General features: G+C 25.0%; 2 protein-coding genes across 2 annotated transcripts in view; both read left to right on the forward strand.

Annotated features, from left to right (window-relative positions):
* LOC114122222 (WW domain-binding protein 2) overlaps positions 1 to 9,178 on the forward strand; it is a 148,624-nt gene extending 139,446 nt beyond the window's left edge. Inside the window, exon 8 of the mRNA XM_050210539.1 lies at positions 9,168 to 9,178. The gene's annotated coding sequence lies outside the window, so the exon portion shown is untranslated. The remainder of the gene's footprint in view (positions 1 to 9,167) is intronic.
* LOC114122206 (TATA element modulatory factor) lies at positions 375 to 8,135 on the forward strand. The gene is made up of 19 exons (XM_027984794.2): positions 375 to 840; positions 1,060 to 1,420; positions 1,570 to 1,780; positions 3,028 to 3,244; positions 3,341 to 3,419; positions 3,797 to 3,981; positions 4,162 to 4,202; positions 4,264 to 4,367; positions 4,420 to 4,540; positions 4,998 to 5,170; positions 5,248 to 5,439; positions 5,700 to 5,888; positions 6,136 to 6,335; positions 6,421 to 6,613; positions 6,685 to 6,826; positions 6,902 to 6,976; positions 7,067 to 7,193; positions 7,259 to 7,494; positions 7,575 to 8,135. The coding sequence occupies exons 1-19, from the start codon at positions 570 to 572 to the stop codon at positions 7,608 to 7,610; spliced, it is 3,153 nt and encodes a 1,050-aa protein (XP_027840595.2). The 5' UTR covers positions 375 to 569; the 3' UTR covers positions 7,611 to 8,135.
* Positions 9,179 to 16,106: the final 6,928 nt, after the last annotated feature.

A 16,106-nucleotide genomic window follows, 5' to 3' on the forward strand; every position in this document is an offset into this window, starting at 1 on the left:
AAACATATGTATTTTTATACTTAAGTATGAAATTATGTAATTACAATTAATGTGACTCCACGTCTTCAGACTATCACAGGTCACAGCTAAATCCTCAATATCCAATAATTAATGGAAATTGAAAAATTGAAATTTGGAGTATTGTCAATGGACATAATGAAAATAATAATCATAGAACATATAACAATTATTTAAAAATTGCCCAAAAGCTTAAACATATTATATTAATATTATGCTTGAATAGGCAATAGCTATAATTTATCAGCTGCTATTCTGTGGTAATTGATAATAAATAACAATTTTTATTAATCAAATATTTATGATAACACAATCTGAAGTGATATCTGTATTGATAACATTAACATGAAATATAATTTTGCAAATATGTACACATCATTAAAAATGTATTATATTATATTATATTCTTCTCAGTAACTTATTTGTTAAGTTATCATGATTTTATTTATACTTAAATGATTATTAATTTATATATTGGATTTAATTGTAATAAAATAGATAGAATGTCCAAAGAAATCACCTTTTAACAGACAGACATTTAGCAGTAAAATATGAGTTGGTTTAATCAGTTTGATGCGTCTGGGTTTGCAAGTCTTGCAAAGACGGCTCTTAAAGAAGCACAAAAGACTATTGATAAAGCTTTGGATATTAAAGATGAAGATGAGAGTGATGAAGTATCCCAAGACCAGGAGCTTGAAACTCAAAGAGACACAGATAATCAAGATTCTCAACAAAAGATTTCTAAATTAGGTTCAAGTTTATGGAGTTCATTTACCAACTCAGTATTTGAAAATGAAGACGAGGTGGCTGATAAACAAAATGGTGGGTATTTAATATACTAACAAGTATTATTATTAATCAACTTTGAATATTAATTTATGAAATTTGTTTATTGATTGTTTGAATAAGGTACCTACCTGCTTTATGTCTATGTCACTCTTTACAATAGATAGTTGTTAATGTCATAATAATTTACAAAAAAATTAATTTGAAAAATTATATTTTAATATTATTATGTTCTTAAATTTTTCAATTTTGTAGAATTGAGGCAGAGCATGTCATTAGATTTATCTAAATCATCTGTAGAAAATGATTTAATTGTGGCAAATCAACCAGCTAGATCTACAGGACAATCACCATCCACACAAGATGAACAATTTAATGTCATTGAAATTGATTCAGAATCAAATACTGATGTGGTTCGAAGGACAAGGAGTACAAGTTTTAACAATACTAATCGTCTTTCTGCTGTCAGTTGTGATAGTGATCGTAAATCTACAATATCTACTGATAGTGTTGAAATTCTTGGATCAACATCAACTACTACGCCTGAATCGTCATCTATAGAAGTCATAACATCAAGTTCAGTTGAAGTTTTAGCCGTCATCACTGAACCAAATAGGTTAATATTTTATTAATTTTTTCGAATAAAGTGCATAAGAAAAAGCTTATTAAATCAGCATTAAGGGCATTGGGTTAATAACCATACTGTTCATTGAATAACGAGATGTTTTTTAACACATTTGTTTTTATAATTAACATAATTTTTAGGGCAAATGATAGACAATATTCACCAGATACAATAGAACCAATTCCAGAATTAATCGAGGACGATGATAGTCTTACTTGCTCAATATCAGATAATGTAACTTGTATGGCTAACGAAGATACTTTAATACCACAACATGGAGGAATGTTGCTACTAAAATCCACCACCTCATCATTAGATACTTCTTTTACCGAATTAGCATCACCTCATGAGGTAAATATCTAAAAATAAAATTATAAAAATATGTACTTTTAAGTTCTGAATAGGTCTGATGAATGTATTGGTTTTATGATGTATATTTTTGTTATAAGTTGAAATTTTTGCCAATTGGATATTTGGGGGTAAATTAATATTTTTAGTTTTTTTGTTGTACTTCAAAAAATATTAACAGTAAAAACTTGAAACATTTAACTGTAACTCTAAGCTATTTATTGGCATTTACAAATTTCAAATGATTTTAGTATCGTTAACAATTTTTGGCTCAATGAAAAAACTTATCAGTAAATATAAGATTCAACATAAGTAATTTTTTTAGCTATTTAAAAATATTTAAAATAGATTTCCAGGATATTTTCATGAATGTTTGAAGTTTTATTTTTAACATTGCTCAAAATTATTAAAATTTGCAAATAATTTGGTTGAATGTATATAATGATAAATTTGTATAATTGACTTGAAAAATAATTCAAGGTTTTTCGTAAGTAGTTCTTACTGAAACTAAAACATCTAAAAAAATATATACGCACAGTTGTTTTTATAACTATTTAAAATTCAAATTTGGACAAAATAAGATATATAAATAAAGAATAACATGCTGTGTTATAGTAATTTAAAAATGTTATTTATAGATACTTGAAACTTTTGCACATTTTATATTTTATATGCATAATAATATTTTCAAATATTTGGATATTTAGATTAATTTTAAGGTATTGTTAACTTATACCATAAATAATTTATGTAATATTATTCTACGATAAGTCCATCTGAACTCAAAAGTTAATAATATAATTAATGTAATGTTTTCAGCAAAAATCAATTCAATTTATAGTATTATGTAAGATAAATTTGTATAATAGTCAATATAAATATATCATAGAATTCACTTAGTAATATAGGCTGATACTCTATTTTATTATTTTTTTTTTTTTATATAATAAGTTATTATTGAATTCATATTTAACCTATACCAGCGGTTCCCAAACTTTTTTAGTTTACGCCACCCTAAAATTAAAAAAAAATAATTACGCCTGCCGTAAATAAATAAATAACAAAGTTATAGTATTTGAATATACAAATATTTTTATTGTTATGACAATTAACACGGTTTTCACCTCCCTTGGGAGGCGCGACGCACAGTTTGGAAACCGCTGACCTATACATTACAATGACAAGGTACATTTGATACTTCTGTCCAATAAAGTTGTAACTTATGATAAAGATTTATTTTTTATTTTTAGAATTCCGGAGCATTAGATATTCTAGAAGAAGAGTCTATTGAACCAAGTTCTAATAGAAATAGTGTTATACTACAAACTAATTACATAGAATCTTTAGACAATACAAAGAATACCCAAAATAGTATAAATAATATAAATACATTAAACACCAGTAACTCATCAATAGATTTGTTAAAAGTATCTGATACTACTTTAGAAAACAGTAGTTGTGATGATGGTAAATATTTAATAAATATATTTATGAACTAAAATCTGATTAGTATTGAGCATGACATAATTATAGAATATATGTTAATATTTTATACTGTTACAGAAACCATGGTTGATAGTACAATAGATAAAACATCTATGAATGAACAACGTGAACCATCACCACAAGCTTCTATAGATAAGTAAGTTAGTTATTAATAAATATATTGTTAATTAAACATTAATTTCATTTTGAATTAATCATTAACATTTGGTATCAAAATTCTATATTAATAAAATAACCTAATTAATATATTTTATTAACATAAGTTTAAACTGTTTGAAAACAAAAACATCTGTACTATAAATTAAAATTTTTGTGAATTACATTACACAGAGATTAATGATAGATCTTAATAGTATAAAAGTTACTTAGATTTTAATTTTATTGATTAGAATAATATTTATTCAAAATTGTACCAATTTATTTACATTAAACCCTAAAAAACTCAAAGAATATTAGTAAAAACTTTTGTTTTCAGTAAATTAATATTTCAATATAATATTCTATTTTATTTAGTCATTCAGATTTCGTAAAAATTGGTTCAAGTGAAACAAATTCTTGTGATGAACTTGAAACATGGACTTCATCTGATATTGAAGTAATATCTAGTCCTGCTACTAATGACGACAGTGAAAGCAATGCATCTCATCGACATAGTCCAGTAAAATATCATCCGGACCATATACCATCATTTTTATCTGGTTTGAATATTATTATTTTATAAATAATAATATCTGCTTTAGTATTAAATATATCTTGTATTATATTATTATGACTATTTTACTAAAATATTCATGATTAAAATCAAAAATAATAACAGTTTTTTTTTATTAAGAACTAGAATTATATAAAAAAATACTTTTTTCCTTTTATTTATATAGGACTACAACATGGACCAAAAGACTTTGAAGATCTTCTAAAGGTATTTAAATAAAATTAATCCTTATTTTTTAATTACTATAAATAATAGTAATGATTTTCAGAAAATTGTTGAATTAAACTCTACAGTTAAATCCAGAGAATCAAAGATAATTGATTTAAGTAAAAAGAATGCTGAATTAGCAGCTAATAATTCAGAAATGAAAAGGTAATATTTACTAAATTTAAAAAAAAAAAAAATTCTATGATTTATTTTTTAGCCAACTAGATTATTTAAATTCAAGTAATTTAAATGAAGAATACACTCAAAGATTAGCAACAATGGAGAAAAAATTCCAACAAGCTATTAGAGAAAAAGACCAATTACAAAAACAACTAGATGTAAGAATTTAAAAACGTATACTGAAATATTTTAAAATATATATGCGTATTCATTTACTAAAGATACTTAATTTTTAAACCAGTTATGAATGTATATATTGCTATTAAAATAGTTTGTATATCGTTTAAGATAAAAATATTGTAAAAAATCAACATACAAACATAATTAATGTTTTTATATTTAAGTTTGTTTATGGGTTAATTTAAAACTAACAACACAAAATTGACTTTCCTGAACACAAATTTGGCACATTATATATTTTTTTTTTAAATGGGAACTGAAATTTAAAAACCTTGTTATGCATTGTATGATGTTTCATGACTTATAAATTTCCTTTATCTTATTGAATAAAACCATTTTTAATTTTAACTACAAGAAATACACATTAATAATTATGGTTTGATATTTTTGTAAATATTCTTCTTTAAGTACTTATATTGTTTTTTTAATTTATAGCAAAATAAAAATACGGCACAATTTAAAGTTCTTATTGAAGATAAAGACTCACTAATTAAAGAACTAAGAGACGAAGGAGAAAAATTGAGTAAACAACATCTTACATTAAATAACATAATTAAAAAACTACGTGTAGCTGAAAAAGAATCACTGAAAACCATAAATAAGTATAAGTTAGTACTTTTAAAATATAACTACTAATTATCATGAATATTTTAAAACTTTATTCATACATTAAAATCATTATTAGAGATCAGCAAGAAAAACTATCTCAAGAAGTAGAAAGAATAAAAAAATCATTAGCTGCAAAAGAAGAAATGGAAAGAAGTCAAATTGAAGCTATTCATCAGTTAACAAAATCTAATCAAAATTTTGAAAAAGAAAATATAAATTTACTGAGCCAAGTTGATAATTTAACATCAACTTTGATATCTCTTCAAAAGTAATAATATTTAATTAATTTTTATTTCCAACTTAATGTTAAATTGCAAAAGAAAATTGTGCATGGTTAAATTTTTAAAACAAATTAGTTTCACTGTTATCACCTAAAATCAACAGTTTTGATATATATTTGCTTTTAATGTTTTGTTTACAACTATTATTTGCTGATATTTCTTTTACCATAATTAAAGTTATAGAAAAAATTAGTTTAGTCTTATGTTTCTATTATATATTATTTTATAATTTATTTTTTATTAATAGAGAAATTCAAGGTAAAGAAACTGCTGTGCTAGAATTAAAAAAAGATTCCAATGAACTTAAGCTAATAGAAAAAGACAAACAAGATTTAGAAGAAAGATTATTAAACAAAAATAAACATTGTGAAGAAATGGAGATTGTAATAAGTAACTTAAAATCAAATCTTTGTAAAGTTGAAGAAAATAATTATAAGTAAGTTATGAATTATGACTACTTTATAATAAATGTGCATGAATATTATCATAATGAGGCAGAATAGTAGTAAACAAATACTAATATTACATGAGAAAACTTACATTTGCTTTGTTTAAGTACTGTTCAAAAAAATTAAGATTTTTACAGACATTCCTGATTTACCGAAAGACTATGTTCATTACATTATTATTATTATCATTATTATTTATGATTAATTATTTTCATGTATAAATGGTTTATATAGATTGATGAATGAATTGAAACAAGAAAATCTTTCACTTATTAGAAGATTAGAAGAGTCTGAAAGAAGGAGGGAAAACTCATTACAAGAAACTTTAAAAGCTACACAGCCTTTGGTAAAAGAACTTGAAGAAAAATGTTCCTTAATTAATACATTAGAACTTGAATTAGAAAAACGTGAACTATTGCATTTAAAAACTACAGGTAAATAAATTATATTATTAGTTATACTATTGAATAAATGATTTTGTTTATTATTTTATTATTATTAATTTCATAAAATGTCTAGATGAACTACAAACATCATTAAATAATGCAGAAAATAAAATAAAATTGATTGATTCAAAAATACATGAAAATAATATTTTTGAAAAAAAGTGTAGAGAGCAAATTGATAGTCTGTTACAAAATGAAAGTGATTTAAAAATTAAATTAGAAAGTTTAAAAGAAGAAAATGCTGAATTAAAATTAAACTCAAATAAGTATGAAATGAAATACATAATAAATATAAAAATTGGAAACTAAGTAATAATTTTTTTTTTTTTTACTTTAGTCTAGTAAAACTTGAAAATGAACTTGCAGGAAGTAAAAAGTTATTAGCAGATGCTACATTAAAAATTAATACTCTTGAAAATGAATTGAAATTTGAAAAAGATAAGCTAAATGTAGAGATTGAAAAAAGGAAAAAATTACAGGTTTGCTACTTATTGATTTAATTAATTTAAATTAATGATTTAATTATTTTTCTAAATATTTTTTACTCTCAATAGCATAATACATCACATCAATCATCTCCTACTACAAGTGTAGGAGCTCCCTCTGAAGAATCTTCGTTTTGGCCATCAGTATGACTTTATTTACACCATTATTTTTTCTTGTTTAAAGTATACAATAAAATATAAGATAATAATTAAAAGCTACTTATTTAATTGCAGTTTGCTGATGATGATAGAAGCTCAGTTACAGAAAGAGCTTGTAGTGTTTATGATCCAATGAGAACATCATTTAGTAATACAACAACAATTTTAGAAAACTTACAATCTCAAATAAAATTGAAAGAAGGTAGACAGAGAGAAAACATGTTTTGTTCTTAGATTTTGTTATACTATATTAATATATACTCGTAGGAGAAGCACTCCAATTGCAGTGGGAATTGTCAAGAAGAGATCATGAAAGGGATCAGTTGACAACTGGATTAGCGGCACTTACTGCTAAAGTAGAAGAACAATCCATTTCATTAGCGGAACTTTCTGACCTCCAAAAACGGTATGATGCATTATTACAATTATATGGTGAAAAACTAGAAGAGAGTGAAGAATTAAAACTTGATCTTCAAGATGTAAAAGACATGTATAAAGCTCAGGTAAACATAAAACATATTTAAATTATTTCATAGTTTATTATTTTTAACTTGATTATTCTGGTTTTGTTTTCAATTTATAGATTGATGAACTACTTAAAAAAGATAAAACGGGATAAAATATGTTATTAAATATTTTTATTTATTTCTTAAAAAACTGTAATAATTTGCTATCCTTTATTTAATATTTTTATATTTGTATATCATTGAATAAGCACTTATATTTATGGTTAAAATATATTTAAAAAAACATGAACTAAATAACATTATTCTTTGTTTAAAATGTTAAGAACTATTATTTCTGTAATCAATATTATTAATTTACTGTCAAGCAACTATTGTATCTTTATTTTTAAATTATTATAATTGTTACCAATTTTTTTTTTTTTTTTATTGTTTTTTGTGAATTCTGAAAAGTATTATTTGTAGGTATTTTTTATAGTTATGTATTTTTATTTCCTAGTGCAATTTGTTCTTTATAATAATATTATATTATTTATTACTGTATGTTATGTATATCTGTGATAATAAATATTATTTTGATTGTTAGCATTATATATTATTATGTTTATAAAATTATTGATGTTTAAAAAAATTTGAGGTTTTTGTAAACATTTATTTAATAAATTGTATTGTGAAATTTTTTTATTGAGAAACTTATACTGCTAGATTTAGTTATTAAAGCACTGAAAAATATAAATAACCTTATCCTTAATCACTATAACAGCTTAACTCAGTATTCAACTCACATTATACTGCGTTAAATCAAGTTCCTCTAATAAAATAATCACATGTTGAAAATGTAAGGAAAATGAAGGTACATGTAGTCAATATTTTTTAACATAATAGTATATTAATTTATAACTATAGCCATATATCTCCACTCCATTCTCATTATTTCTCAATTAACTGCATCATAAACATAAAAATTATTCTAAGTTTTACTTAGGATTCTGGTTTTATTATATAATACCTATCCTGATTTTTTATTTAATTAAATTGTAATCTACTTTTGTATTATTGTTGAGCAGTATTAGTTACAACTTTTAAAGCTATTAATAATAATAAAAAAAAAAAAACTAGACATTAAAATGAGAATGGTACTTACTACTTAATATTAGTTTATATCAGCTATAAGACCATTTTGATAAATTATATAGGTAATTACCTATAAATGAAAATTGAATAGAATATTTTCTATTTTTGAACTTCGGATTTTTGGAGTTTTAATCCGACAATAAAAACTGAAATAAAACTTTAACTTTTTGTCGCAACTTTTTTTTTTGAAACTGACTTTTCGTCCTAACTCCTAGATATGTTAATCTCATTTGACACAATCATTGAATAGAAGTATTCAACAAAATGGTTTGAGTAATAATGACTATAAAGATAAAAACAGCGATAATATTGGAAGGTGGTAAGTTCAATGCTACCATGGTTTACCATTTCTAACCCTAGGAAATGTATCTAAGTATTTTTTAAATTAGATCCTGCAACAACAAAAGAATGACACAATTTACGGATTATTTGGTAGATGTATATAAAAGTAAAGAAACTCAGTATACACCTGAAATATGGGCTCAAGAATCAGCATAGTCAATTTTAACCACTTACGCATGCAAGTCATTTCATTCTAATTTTAATTCTAGCTTTTATAGAAGTCATTAAAATATTTTCATGTTTATAGACATTTTTAAATAAACTCAAATAGATACAATATATATTAATATAAATAGTACAAATGATAAATAATAAATAAAAAAAAATAAATAATAAAAAATAAATTAAGTAAATAAATTAGAGATTAGTTTCATTTTGGCAAAAATATAGCTAAGTAGGTATTCATTTTTAAAATTAAAATTTTATCAGGGCTCAATTTACATGTGTAATTTTGTGTTAACCTGTAATTTAAATCCCCTAATAAATAATCCCGCGAAAAAATAACCACGGAAGAAATGAACTAGACAATTTTTTTTAAAAAAAAACCGGGAACTCATTCTGCTATATTGTAGAAGATGTTGAATGGATTTCATGGTGGCAGAATAATATTTGTATTTATTTTTGACCTCCAAAAGTACCAACTAGAAGCGATTTCAAACCAGAAAGCTCTCCTAAAGTTGAAAATTGAAAGACTTTAACTACTCCATAATGCGATGCACAAAAATAATAAATAATAAAACACATAATAATAATAGTCAATATTTTTAAACATATAATATAGGTACCTACAATAAATAATAATATTCAAACAACCAAAATAAGTCCGAAAAAATTATAATATTTTTAAATACGTTTTAATCGTTCTGTACTCGTATACTTAAATTTACTCGCACTTGAATACTAGATACATGTTTTAATCGCTGTGTATACTTCAATATACTCAGTAGCGACAGCTTTATACACATAATGATATCTCTATTATAGGGGTATTTCGTGTAAAACTATTGAGTACCTAATACGATATAGTAGAAATGATCATTATACCTATGAGTAATTTTATAATATAAATAATAAATAATAATTTTTATAAATGATTATTTCCGGACTTTTTTACCGTTTAGCAAAATGTTTGTGTTCATCGTTAGCTATTTAAAATTCTAGCAATTTGAAACTTTTACATACACCATGTATCTATTATTTATGTATATTTTATCTATTTTACTGCTTTATTTAATTTAGTCAGACGACTGTAAACATTTTTCATTTATACATATTTACGCATGTATAATATTATTATAAAAATTGATTATAAAATTACTATACATTTTTTTTATATTTATTTATATTTATATATTATGTAATATGATGTTGTTTTTTAAAAAATAATATAGACATTTTAATGCAAATTTATTATAATTTTTTCGCATTTGCTTACCTGTTCCAGAAGTACCTACTGTCAAAGTGTCATATAAACTATATAATCTATTTCATATTATTGGATCTAAGAAATTAGTAATTACTTCCCTAATATTTTGTTAACGTGAATTAAAAATGGGATAAAATGCCGTGAAAAACCAACTGGAACAATTATCTACGATAGGTATTCATATGACGGTTAAATAATAATCATAATATTGAAAATGTTGAACAACCACTACCACAGCAATGGTTTTTGGATGTTTATATGCGCCGAGCAATCAAAGCGTGCTTTATAATGAATATGAATAATCGAACAGAAAAAATTTAGGTTGGTACTTGGTACTAAAACAATACAATTTTATCAAATAGGTAAAGGTTTTTAATGAATTATTACTGTACATGATAAGTTTTTAGAGTATAGATGTACGGTGGTCGTTTGGGCGAAGGTAATAATTTTTACCAAAAAAATAATGGTCCATTTGGGTGAGTGAAATTATTTTTATCTGTGCAAGGTAAAAACCGGGTAACAGATATGGATGATATTATTGCTAATCATTATTAAATATTAATTTTTATTATCGAAAATAAGATTTTGATTCAGACATGCTGTCCAAGTTGTACCTACATAATAATACTGCAATGTGCTATGTGTAGTGTCTTGTGTAATACCTACTTTTATTTAGGTACCTACGCGTATTTAAAAATTAATTCTAACAATACTCAGTAGTAGTCAGTTATAACTTATAAATTATAATTATTTACATTTATAATGAATTTAAAAATCGAACATATCTTAACATTCTTAACTACTAAAAGAAGTAAAATATGTAGGTATAGTTATTGAACAATAAAAGTACATGGAATCAAATACACTACAAAATGAAACCATTCGATTTCATTGTATGAACAAAAAATGTAACGTAAGTGTCTTAATAGATAGTAATTTAAAAAGTATGTTAGAGATTACAACACATTTACATAATCACGATCATGATCCGAGTACAAAAAGGTCTTTAGCTATAGATATAATTCAAAGTGCTTCTAAATAAGCTACTGAATACAAGTATGAAAAACCAAATAAAATTATTAGGAAAAAACTATTAGTATAGATAGGTAAGTCAGGACTTCAGAATGAACTTAAATATTCTGATATTAATTTAATCAGGTGATCAATTTATTGTAGTCGTAAACAACAGTATCTAATATTACCATAATCACAAAAAGAGTCATTTGATTAATTATATGATATACAATCAACAATAAAATACAAGGATCAGCAATTTTGTTTCGTAAATTAACAAAAGTCAATTGTTATTATAATTTGTCGTGACAATAAAATTTACAACCCCTGTATAAATCTAAAAATGTTTTCGGAGACGGAACATTTTCGTATTGTCCCAACTTTTTTTGTCAACTATATATATATAACTTACATGTTTATACTTACAATTATAATGTACCAGTAGTATATATATTTTTAACATCGAAATCAAAAAACTATTATTTGAATATGTGGTTTGAAATATCTAAGTTATGTAATAAACTAATTGGCAAACTTCTTCAAGTAGATTTTTTCATTCGGACTTTGAAAAAGCTGCACATTTAGCTGCAATGCAAACATTTCCTAACTGTCAGTTAATAATATGTACATTTCCTTTAGGCCAAAGTTGATAATAGCAAATATTAAAACACAAAAACTTATCGAAAGCGTATTTAATTGAGGATTCTGCGGATTATTGTGGCTCAAGTTTTTTTTCGTTCTATCATTTTTGCCACCAGCCGAGGTAGGAGATACATTTACTGAATTGTTATCGATTATGCCAGCTGATAATGAATGTGTACAATTTGCCAATTATGTCTTGGACACATATATAGACGAAAACTCAGGGTTCCCCCCTCATTTGTGGGCATCATCATCAATATTTGACCATCCTAAAACCACAAATGGACCAGTCATTTCATTTCCACTTTAACAAATAATTTTACAAACCACACTCTCATGTAGGTACCTAATTTAAGTCATTTCAGTATTATTAAAAATCCAAACTAAAAATATGATTGAAATCAATTCCATAATTCCATTTCAAAAAATATCCTTAACGCTTAATGAAAAGAAACTATAAAAAAAGAGTTTGTACAAAAAACGGAATAAATAAGAAAGAGAGGACATTAGCCAATAAGAATTTAGAATACATAAAATATTTAGGTTTAAAATATGAGACTAATAAATTACTTTAAACTACACTATAATTATATAATATGTAATTTTATTTATAATTTTTTACTTATTGTTAATTATTTATGTTTTTATATGATTTTTGATTTATTACTAATTATTTATATTTTATACGATTTTTGACTTATTATTAATTATTTATGTTTTATATGATTTTGTTTAATTAATTGTTGAGAGTATATTATAAGCATTTTCATACCGCTCAAACGGTATATAGTATATACCTATTTATTCGTCCAAGCAGACCATATTTTGGTCTACACCCGCCTAAGATACCTTAAGTATATAAAGTATATTTACTGTAGAGTGTGTAGAGTGTGTACTTATAAAAAATTATGTTACATTGATTTTAGATTAAAATTACTTATGATTTTTATGATTGTATGTTTGTATTGTATATACATTACAATTCGAATATCGAGTGAAACTACGAAAACGTGTTAAATAATTTAATAGGTATATAACATATTCATTTATACTCTTAAATACTTTTTACAATATGAACTTGTTCAAATACGATACGTAGATACTATCATAGTTATACCCTGGTAATATGGTACAACCAAGAATATTAAACCCTTATTCTAGAGTCCTCTTGTTACGATATATTATATAAATAACTTACAACACAAATATATTTCCACAAAATTTAGTACTTTATTTAAGTTGACAAGTAAAAACTACTTTCCATCTTCATTCGAACAATTTTCTGACGTCCATTTTCATTTAGGTATTTGTTAAGAACTTCATACAGATAACAATTTTAATTGTACACATTTCTTATGAACAGAACTCATATTTTAAAAACTTACGGATACTTTGTTGAATAACAATAAACATTATATTTATAAATTGTATACCGTTTTAGTTACCGGTCTACTGTATGCCTGTATTATGATAGGTGCAGAGTTGGGTCACTGTGATGGATGTGTTAAATTTAAATTCAATGATACATTATTGAAAACGAAAAACGATTCAGAGCGGAGACAGACCGTTTATCATCAACCTATTGTACTAAGTGTCTTAAGTATACTTCATGTTATGTTTTTTTGATATTCCTGTACTTATTAAAGTAATTCATTTTACTATTACTAATACAGAAGCCAAAAGGTAATTCATTTTTTCTGAAAGCATTGCATTATAAAATGCCATTTTGTATATAATAAAATATAATACGTAATATTCTTGAATTAGATACCTATAACAAAATTATGAATATTGTTGTTCATAGTTATAATACGCAATAAACGTAATACTTTAAAAGCTCATTAAAAATGATGTGACCTATCGGTAAAATTGTTTTTATCACGAAAAATGTGTATATAGAATCGACGATGAATCAATTATTATTATCGAGGTATATGAGATGTAACAACGGCTCGGTGCTTTGAACGATCTTGAGGGGTTTGAAGTACCTATAGATCACTGAGTTTTAACTACGACTGACATGCTTAATCTTGAGACTCGAGTAATTAAGATAGGTAAAAACGCATCCAATAATAATAATAACCAATAGAAAATTAGTATAGTAAGTCAGTAGTATGCTGATTGGCTATATGATACGAAGACCCACAGAATACCATGCCCAATGTTGTTGTTTAATAATCAAAATTTATTTCTCGGGTGTAAGAATATAATGATATTAATGTGAGAAAAAAATTGTTTTTATTGTCTATAATTATGAAAAATTATAAACACCTTAAATTATTATTACTTTGCGTAGGTATAACTGGTATAAAGTATACTTTATAACATTTTATGATCGAAATAACTATAAGACAAAGAAACAACCCCATAATTTGCAAACAACTATCCACGGGGGTGGAGCACGCGTTGACAGCTATAGAGTATATAATATGTTGCGTATTCAGCATTATTGCTTGTTACATGTTGTGTATTATAATAATTAATGTATCTTACTACATGATCGGTGAGGACTTTTTATCGGTCCTGTAGTGAGTAGACAATTTTAATACACATACATTGCGATTTAGAGAGTTTACAATAAATAAAGGACTATAAAATACGTAGGTATGCGTTATTATTATTCATATTAGAGCTACATAAGTACATAACAATATATAGATTATAGGTATTTCAATGATACATTTTTCACAATTATGAGAATTTTTTTTTCTTTGTTGTATGAGAAAAAAGTAGTGAAGTAGGTACATATAGCCATATAGGTACCTGTTTGTGTGATGTGAGCTGTGAAGAAAATTATTTCAATTATATTCTATATGTTTTGTATATGATTGAACTTAAGTTTCTTTCCTCTAAACTATATACCTAGTAAAATTAATATATTCAACTTTTCAAGGTTGTAGATCTCAGTACAATAAAATAAGAATCATCCATCTAATGTCAGAAATGTCAAGGTTTTGCCGAAGTAAAGAAAAATACACATATTTTAGAGAAATCAATCATTCATAAAAGAACTGCCGGCCACCGGGATGCTAACAATCATAATAATATTATATTATTGATTCTTTGAAAACAAAAAGTGTTTTTAATAATGCTCTCATAACGAACACACAATTTCATTAATTGATAATCTAGGATAGATACTACAAACATACATTGTAGGTACTAGCTGACCCCGTGCACTTCGTTGCCCGTTAAAAATGCCAATGCTATAATATGATTCATTAAGACATTTTTATAGACCATTTTGATTCTCAAAAAACTTGTTCAAGCTGCACCACTTTAAAGTGCGAATTTTGTAAAATGCTTTCTTATTGCACACTAAATTTATGGTACGATTTTACGAATTTACCGTGTAAATTGAAAGCATCGATCTATCATTGTTCAGACTCAACGTTTATCAGTCAGTGAGTTAGTCAAGTAATAATATTATAGTCATTCTGCTTGGCATTGCCCGCGTGACTCTTATGATTATGCGAGCAGTATATTATCATGTAGACAATCCATCCGTGGTGGATTACGACTCCGCGAGATGTATACCTACGTAACTTATAGTATGTAACCCATTAAGTTTCAAAGTTATATAATTTTTTTTTTACTACAGTGGATAAAATACAATAATGTGCCATCTCGTGGTTTTCATATTGTTATATTAGTCTATTGCTGTGATTTTGAGATTTACTGTGGACATTGACTTATTTTGCTAATTCTTATTTTTGTTGTTATGGTTTTGACAAAATATAACAACAGGTCTATAACTATTATATTCAATCATAACCATCAGCGACCTTAATATAGTTTATTTTCTTACTGGACAGTGACGTCATTACATTACATATCATTACATTTACATAAGCATCTTCTCCTGCGACCAATAGGAGTGAATCATCAGTGAAAAATGTTACAAAAACGGGGAAAATAAATATAATAATAATAAAAAATTGTTACTATGGTTACCGAAAATAAAATAATAATAATAGAAGTCTACGTAACAGGCCATTATTTATAATAATTGATAACTCCTTTGTTTATTAAGTTAGAGAATCAATCAAGTATCATAAATCTTCGTCGCAATGAGCTCTTCAATTAAAAAAAA

The sequence above is a fragment of the Aphis gossypii genome, chromosome 1 (assembly GCF_020184175.1).
Source record: "Aphis gossypii isolate Hap1 chromosome 1, ASM2018417v2, whole genome shotgun sequence".
Taxonomy (NCBI): domain Eukaryota; kingdom Metazoa; phylum Arthropoda; class Insecta; order Hemiptera; family Aphididae; genus Aphis; species Aphis gossypii.

Coding starts and splice junctions, on each gene's coding strand:
- LOC114122206 (XM_027984794.2), top strand. CDS start 570: ATGAGTTGGTTTAATCAGTTTGATGCGTCTGGGTTTGCAAGTCTTGCA. Junction 1,781..3,027: donor AATTAGCATCACCTCATGAG/GTAAATATCTAA, acceptor TTTTATTTTTAG/AATTCCGGAGCATTAGATAT. Junction 3,245..3,340: donor AAACAGTAGTTGTGATGATG/GTAAATATTTAA, acceptor ATACTGTTACAG/AAACCATGGTTGATAGTACA.